This window comes from Carettochelys insculpta, chromosome 4 (assembly GCF_033958435.1).
Source record: "Carettochelys insculpta isolate YL-2023 chromosome 4, ASM3395843v1, whole genome shotgun sequence".
NCBI classification, from domain to species: Eukaryota; Metazoa; Chordata; order Testudines; family Carettochelyidae; genus Carettochelys; species Carettochelys insculpta.
Window position 1 is genome coordinate 100,701,222 of NC_134140.1, and position 8,777 is coordinate 100,709,998.

The window sequence follows — 8,777 nt, forward strand, 5'->3', positions numbered from 1 at the left end:
ACGGTGTGCCACCAGGGTTTGCATGAATTGTGAGCATTTGGTCAAAAACATGTTAGCAACCTTTCCTATTTTTTCTTAGGGAAAAGTACAGGAACAAACATTCCTATTACAAAAAAGGTGACAAGTCAGACAATGCAATACTTTTCGGTGGCACATTTAAATTCTGATTTTGCACTGTTTTGACACTAGCAAAGCTTCAGAATTTTGGCCATAAATTTTAAATCCATCCTTACTTTGGTCATAATATTAGCTTTGGCAGGGGGTAAACATTTGGAGCTTTGGGCCAAAGGCTTATTTAAATGACCCCTCTATGAATTCCCAAGGTACTTTCAATAAACAGCAGCCAAGATTAATAGTTCAAGCAAAGGTGGAGTATTTACTCTGTATAACAAAAGAAGTGACTACCTGTATACAAATTTTGATCTTCAAAAGCAGTTTTCAAACTTTTAGGGCTAAATAACACACTAAGGAGCCGGAGAAAAAGACAAAGCGTTGGGAGGCTTTTTGCTTATCTTACTCCAGAAGCAGTATCCCTACAGCATCCAAGGAAATAGCAGGGTAACTCACTGACCTCTCAGTGACATCCAGAAAGCAGCCCCCTACTTTACGCCACACCTAATTGGCAGGCAAGTATGCAGCAGCAGATGGGGGCATACCACAGCTCTGCTGGAAGAACAGCCAAGCACATCCCATGACATGTTCTCACTCTCTCTGTTTCAAGAAGTCTTGTGCCAGACAGCTGGATTCCAGTAAAGGAGAATTCACCAGGTGGAATCTACTCCACTGCCATACTAGTCACTATAAATGACTTGGTCCTTAGCTATAAATTACACCTCACAATAATGCAAGGTAATTATGAAAATATTTGTTAAACTAAGATATTTTCTTTCCTTTAAGGCTTTCTTATCTTTTAAGGCTCGCCTATTTTTCTTCAGCGCAAATGGCATCCTAGAACAGGGAAGAATTTTTAGGCTGACTGTAAGTCAAACATGTACTATTGGAATGGCTAGGATTAATAACTGGGGTTAAAATAAACTATGCCATAGACCAGTGGGTACTTTAACAGTAGATTAATGGGTAGGTCTTTAGAGTGAGTAATTCTGAGGAAGTAACTATTGTGAAAAGTTAGACACATGACTGAATCTTTATGGCAACCACACAGATGGAGCTGCCAAGGTGCCGGCAAGTTCTGGCACAAAAAAAGTGCCAAAAAATCTAACAATTAACATAAGTGCCCAAATGAAAGATGCTGGCTACTGAACTCTTGAAAGTCTGGCTCACTCTTATTAGGCTAGGTCTACACTAGCCACAGAAGACTGAATGCTTAAGTCTGATCTTCCAGGGCGCCAGTTCAGGCATGCGAGAAACGGTGTGTTCTGGGATCAATCTTGAACACAGAGCTCCTTGAGAGCTGCAAGGATTAATAAATGTCCCAACTTTTGGCCCCATGCACTCTGGCCAAGTGTTGGGAAAGCCTCTCCCAACACAGCTGTTGGCAAGAGAGAGACGCAAATGCAGTGCACAATTTGCGTATCTTTTGCTGACAGTTCTCAACAATCTAAACACAGCCTTTCTAAACTGACTGTATACTTTGTTCTGCCTTGTTCAACCAGAAGAACTCACCCAGTCATTCAAAGAACTTCTTTTAAAATTTAAACTCCACAAGTGTTACTTGACTTTCGTCTGGATTGCTACATACCTTAAAAAAAATACAAGACACTCCAAGTTGTGTCAGAAAAGATACTGCCTCTTCTTCAGTGAAGAAATTTTACAATGTATATAAGATGTGGTGATATGCACCAGGATACATGTAAAATAGCACAGTCATTTAGCATACAGGATTTTTTATTTGCTCTTTCTTATTTCCATTAAAGTAGAATAAGACTCCACCTAAACCCAGGACAAATGCAAAGAAACCAATCAGGACTCCCACAGGAAACAGATACATAATTTGGACACATGCTTCTTAGTAGTAACGGCATATCAGGGAACAAGTCATAGACAACTAAATACAACACTATTACACTATTGTATTTTGGACACAACTCTAACCAGAAACAGGTCTTCACACCCTCTAAAAATCAGAACTTCCTTTGAAAGCAGATGTGAATGAGTGTTCATCTTCTACAATCTTTGACAAACAAATCTTGGAAAGAACAGTTGCTAAAAAAATCTTCCCTATTTTTCCTGGAATCAGCCTTGAACATTCTAGGTCAATTTCCCTACTGAAATAATTCCATCAAATTTCCCCTCACTGCATTTTTCATAGAGACGGATGTTTAAGAATCGGAAAATCAAGTTTCATAAGGTAAAAATGCATCACTTAATTTAGTGTACTTTTCTTTCACATTTTCAGTGAAAATGTTCCTTCTTGTCCAAGGCCTGGTCTACACTAGGGAACAAAGTTGATCCAATGGGCAATTCTAGCAACGCTATTAGCATAGCTAGAATTGTGTCAGAATCTACTTTCAGCCCTAGTACAGATCAGGGCTCTTCGGACTCATGACAACATCCCTTACTCCACGCGATGGCCCTACACACACACACAGCAAAAGCGAACTCTGAAAGCTTAATCACGGCACGTCAAATGCCAGGTAAGTTTAGACATACCTCATAACTGGGCCTTTGTTAATTGCTTGTTTCAGTATGATCTTCCAGGCGTACCAAAATCTACCTTTTCTTGGGCTACTCAAGTTATTGCCAATAGCAGAAATGCAGGAGTGAGAAGGGGAAAGGGAAAGGCTGCACAGGAATCATACCTGTAATCCCCTCCCAGTGGATGGTCTGGAATGGGAAATTAGCCTACTAACTGGGGCCACAGTCTATCAGAGGAGGTTGAGAAAGAAAGTAGAAGCATCAATGAGAGTGCTGAGACTATGAAGAAGGCACTGGCTGGAGTCATGCCAGGAGGAGGAGGAGGAGAAATACTGGTGAACTAAAAAGGAAAGAGTACGTGAAAAGGCAAGGCAATAGGTGGAAACAGGGAGGGAAAGAAAAAGGGAGATGAAAAGAAAATGGTAGCAGAGTAATAGGAGCACAATCAGATGCAAATAAAGTGGTTGGAGAAAAGAGAGCACTTGCCTTGTAAACACGTACTTCAGCCCTGAGTCCAAACTTTATCCTCTGTGTATTAAAATTTCAAAATGTTCTCCATGCTGCTCCACAGGATGACAAAATAGCTTAATAAATTAGACTTTTCCTGTTCGAATGCATCTATTTCCCCATATTTCCACTGGTTCCCAAAACACAGAAGTCTAGACCAGGATATGTACATTATTTTTTTTAAAAGGCAGAAAGCTTGAAAGTCATTAGGTTTACTATTACAATGTAAGCTTATATTTCCTTATGGAAATGGAAACATTAGAAAAAAGCAAATTCTTCTAGTATCCTAAGTATTTAAATGGGACTTTTTAGTTACTTCAGTTTGGTTTTTTTTTTAAAACACATTAGGCAGCTTCAAGTCCATACTTAGATACACAAACAAATACCCTGATTTTCAGGACACAGTGTTCAGATTTGCAGGCGATTGACATGTCTGGGGCAGGGGGAAAGGCTAAACTTACCTATAGGTAAATGTCATACCTTATTGTATGCATTCCATGTGCCAAGTATTATGATATGAATATCATGAAATGGAATTTATCTTACATTACCCCACGCAAATTTGTACTATGTTTTCCTTTATTCAGGGCCATCCTAGAAATTTAAGTGAAAACAACAGGCAGTTCTGTAGCACCTTAAAGACTAACACGTTCATGTATTAGGTAATGAGCTTTCATGGATAAGACCCACCTTTACCCACTAAAGCATAAATAAGTTAGTCTTTAACGTGCTACGGGACTGGTTGTTTTTTGTGAAGCTAAAGGGATAACGGTGCTAGTCTGTCAGTGAAAAAGTTACTGTACAAAGCACACCACGCCGTAAGACATAAGCTTTCCCCAACCCACTCCCAATATGCCCAGGTCAGTTGTCAGGCTCCTGAAGCATTTCTCTAAGATTTTAAAATAAAGTATTGGCAAAATGTCTTCCAGAACATAGAAACCAAATAAGAACACCTTAAAGGGGACCCTAGGACCTGCCATGGACAGGTGGTAGGTTATCAAGCCAAACTAATATGAATACTTGAAGTATAAATCTTTGAGGTCTATACACTCTCAGTGGACAACATCTCGGACACAAATGTAAGGGTCATCCTCCCAGTCTTTGTCCTACTCTCCTCTTTCCTCTTTTTAGGTCTTCTCTTTCTGTATTTTTCTCCTCACTTAGTTCCTGCCTTTCTCCTCTTCTGCCTCCCTCTTCTGCCACTTTCATTTCAGGATTAGGCCACCAGGGGATAAAAAAAACTAGGTCCATAACCCTAGTCAATATCATGTCACAGCCATCTCTCTGTCTGAAGAGCCTGTTAAATAAGATTTTGTTGATAGCTGGTGCCAGTTGTCTAATAGAAATTCCTTGTCTCATCAAGATTCATAATGTGCCTAGTACAAATCTAGAAGTACACTAAGCAGGAAGCATGACAAAGCTGCTACATAGAGCAGAAGGCTATGACGGCATAGTAATTGGGCTATGGATAACTATTTTGAAGGGACTAATTCACAAGCAGCCCTTCAGTTGTCAGACAAATTACTATATTGTCATTTAGATTGGCACATAATCTAGACTACTAAATACTTTGAGAAATTGTATGGCTTTTCCTCTCTAAATAAGCAACCAGCTAAGCTGATAATAAAGTACAGTGTCACGTTGAACTGCAGGAAGCCTCTTGTCCCAGTCGACTGACTGCAGACAATCAGACCATTCTATGTACTGTGACCCCCTTCAAAACAAGAGGAAGTGAATTTGCATTTTCATCCCTGAACCCTATTCCTGCCCCAAGATGGACAGCACTGGGAGAGATGTTACCTCTTCCACCAGAATACTGTCTGGGATTTAGTTTGTGTTTTGTAATACTCAAAGTATTTTACACTTGTTTCTATTATCCCTTGATCCAAGTTTATTCACGGAAATGAAAACTTTCATAAGCATGTCTCCTGCTCTTTTTCCTTCCATTAATAAAGCAGACTGATGGTATTTACTATCTGTACTGATAAGCATCTCATGTTACCAGCCTTAAATTTAACACTCAATCAACTAGGCAAGTGTCAATCGATCCATTTTGGAGACGAGAAAGAAGCAGAAAACTTGTGTCCGCAAAAACCTTTTACTGTGCATCAATGGAATTGGAAGCTCTCAAGTTACACAAAATGCTGGCTTGTTTGCAGCTGGTGCACTCGAGATGAGGCACGCAGTCAGCCGCAAAGCCTCTCATTCCTGGATTAAGCTAATCTGCACTGACTGCGAAATCATGATCATGACTGTCACCTAACTCAAATGTTCCCGGGCCCGTTCATACACAGAAGATTGCTCTACGGTGGCGAAGCCCAGAGACGAATTGATTTATCCCGGTCACAGGGCAGGTCTGTGACCAACGCAGGAGTGTCCTCGGGTCGGGATCTGGGGAGCGGGGTGAAGTTGGCCTGAAGGTAATAAGCACAGATCGGAGATCTGGGGTGTAGTCCTGCCCCCCACGACCATGGGTGCTTCCAAGGAAGGCCGGGTTAGCCGCAGCGAGAGGGTTGGGCTCTGAGGCTTACGGAGGAGACTCAGGGAGCTGCCCTGGACAGGTGGGAGGGGGCCGGGAGCGGGCAGGGGGAGGCGGCTGGTACTTACTGTGCGGGTCACTCTTCTCCCGGACCCCGTCCACTCTGCCGTCCGGGTTGATCCGCAGGAAGAAGCCCCCGTTTTTGCAGTACAGCCGCTTGGGGTCCTTGAAGTGGCCCGGCGGGAAGGTGCCGCTCTCCCCGTCGTCGGGCAGCGCGGGCAGGGTGGTGATGCTCCCGGCAGCCATCCGCCCCGCCGCGGGGTCCCGGGCCGGGGAGCCCCCCTGGGGCCCGGCCCCCCGGCCGCGGCCGCCCACCAGCCCCTGCTGGCTTCCCGCCCTGCCGCGGCCGCCCAGCCTCACCTCCTGCCGACTGCGCCCTCTGCCGCGGCCGCCCAGCCTCGCCCCTGGCGGGGGGCCCACGGCCCCTGCTCTGCGGCGGGGCAGCGCACTGCCCGGCTCCCGGCCCCTTACCGCCTCCGCGCGGGAAGCGGGGCCCGGCTGCCACGCGAGGCTGCTGGAGCTGCGCAATGCTCCGGGAGCCCGTCACCCTGCCCGGCGCGAGCAGCCAGCGACCGGCGCAGCCTCCCGGCGATGGGGCGGGCAGCGAGCGCCGCCCGGCTGCCTGTGGGGCGCTCTGCCCGCTGCTGCGCGGAGGGGCGCGGGCTGGGGAAAAGCGGCGCTAGCTGCGACTTGTTTGTTCGCATCGGCCTCCCGCGGCTGCTCCTCCCCCTGCCCTGAGCGGGGACCTCCCTGGGCCCGTGCCGGCCCTCCGGTGAGCCGAGGGAGGGGGCGCTCCTGTTGGAGACACGGGCAGAGCCGGCGGAGCGGTCGTCCCCTCCCCTCCGCCCCAGCCTCCTGCCTGGCACTGCCCGCCCTGGTGCGCTGGCCAAGCGCCCTTCCCCGCTCTCTCTGCCGGCCGGGAACCAGCAGCATCGCGGCCATGTCTCCAGCCCGCCGGGGGAGCGGCGCCGCACTGAGCGGGCGGGAGCCAGCCCGGCCCGCTAGTGACTTGGGAGGAAGAAGAGCGCGTGCGACCGGCTCTTCTTTGGCGTATCTCCTGGGGGGCGGCCTGAGGGCGCAGCGCCCTTCGGTCTAACGGGGCGCTGGGTGATAGCAGGTGTGAGGCCGCTCCCCGGCGCCCACAGCGGGTCCCGCCCGTCTGGGGAGCAGCAGGCGGCGTCTTCCCCTTCCCCAGCGAAGAAATGGCAACCCCCTCGTCACGGGCGGGGGTACAGGCCGGCTGAGCGGGGAGGAGGGCGGCCAATGGGACACTACAGAGGGCGCAGTTGCCTTGGGCCCAGACCCGGAGCTGCGGCAGTGGCCACTGCTGCTTTAGCAGCGACAGGGGCCGAGCGCTGGGCCCTTTGGAAGGGCCAGCAGCACCCCGAGGTCCCGCCCCTTTCTGGGGCACGGAGCGAGGCCCCCTTCCCACCTTGCCCCAGGGCTTCCAGCGGCCGCCGCTCCGACGGCAGCGATAAGCAGAGCCCCGGCTCCCTTAAATTCGCAGCCGGTGCTGGGTGTCCGCGCGTCTCGCAGTTCTGAGCGCTGCGGGGGGAGCATGAGGTGCCACGCTGGGCCTGGGGAGAGGTATTTGGCCCTGCACCTTCCCTCTAAGCCAGCGCCCCCCACACACACGCACCTTGCCCCACGGTGTGCAATGGCTGCCAGCCCCACTGAATGGGTATAGAGGGCAGGGAAAGACAATGCCTTCTCCAGCTGCCTGGCTGGCTCCACCGACAAGTACCCCCCTTCAGCAGAGCTCCCCGCGTCCCAGGGCTGCCTGGGCTTTAGCCCTGGCCTGCCCACCCTCTCCCTGCTCCAAGGGTGGGGGAGGGACCTACGGGCGAGCCTGCCCTCCCCCTGCTTGGGAAGGCCAGGGCACCAGGCCACCCGTGCACCAGAGGGTCAGGGACCAGGCAGTGCACTGGCTGCCCATGCTCCCAGTCTAAATTGTTTGCCTGAGTAGTTCATTACAGCTCTGGATCTCTTCCCCTTTAGTTCGGGGAAAGCCAGAATCTGATTTTGCCACTCTTACTAGTGGCATAACAGGGGAAAGGAGAAGGGAAATTAGTCTTTAGGGGCCTCTCTCAATGGCCGTGTCTACACGTGCACACTACTTCGAAGTAGCGGCGCCAACTTCGAAATAGCACCCGTCACGGCTACATGTGTTGGGCACTATTTCGAAGTTGAAATCGACGTTAGGCGTCGAGACGTCGAAGTCGCTAACCCCATGAGGGGATGGGAATAGTGCCCTACTTCAAAGTTGAACGTCGAAGTAGGGCATGTGTAGACGATCCGCGTCCCGCAATATCAAAATAGCGGGGTCCGCCATGGCGGCCATCAGCTGAGGGGTTGAGAGACACTCTCTCTCCAGCCCCTGCGGGGCCCTATGGTCACCGTGTGCAGCAGCCCTTAGCCCAGGGCTTCTGGCTGCTGCTGCTGCTGCAGCTGGGGATCCATGCTGCATGCACAGGGTCTGCAACCAGTTGTCGGCTCTGTGGATCTTGTGTTGTTTAGTGCAACTGTGTCTGGGAGGGGCCCTTTAAGGGAGCGGCTTGCTGTTGAGTCCACCCTGTGACCCTGTCTGCAGCTGTTCCTGGCACCCTTATTTTGATGTGTGCTACTTTGGCACGTACACGTTCCCTCGCAGCGCCTATTTCGATGTGGTGCTGCCCAACGTTGAAGTTGAACATCGACGTTGCCAGCCCTGGAGGATGTGTAGACGTTATTTATCGAAATAGATTTCGATATAGCGTGCACGTGTAGACGTAGCCAATATGAATCCAGTGGACTAGATTTTCTAATCGACTCCCCCACGAGAGGTTTACCCTTCCTCAAGCTTTTGGGGCTGTTCCCTAGGGCAGGACTCTCCCTGCCCCACACTTCTGTGTCTACTGCATTCCCTCCCAGTACTGGACAGGACTACCATTTCTGCTCTCCTGCAGCAAGTCATCCTCCCATCACACCTGGCACATTACTGAACTGACTAAAGGGGATGCCTTTAACCAGTTCCAGCTGGTGCTTGAAAGGTCTGAGTGGGACATCTGGAGCTTAACTGTCTCAACTGGCTTACCAGGTTCTTGATTCCAGATGTCTTAATTAGCTTGGTGTAGACACTGTTTGGTTACCACAAAGT

The 8,777-nt window shown here is 49.5% G+C and overlaps 1 protein-coding gene across 1 annotated transcript in view; it reads right to left on the minus strand.

Annotated features, from left to right (window-relative positions):
- The window catches only part of FGF2 (fibroblast growth factor 2), a 45,509-nt gene extending 39,488 nt beyond the window's left edge, over window positions 1–6,021 (minus strand). The window contains exon 1 of the mRNA XM_074993355.1: window positions 5,710–6,021. Coding sequence (XP_074849456.1) covers window positions 5,710–5,887 — 178 coding nt within the window. The 5' untranslated portion in view covers window positions 5,888–6,021. The remainder of the gene's footprint in view (window positions 1–5,709) is intronic.
- Window positions 6,022–8,777: the final 2,756 nt, after the last annotated feature.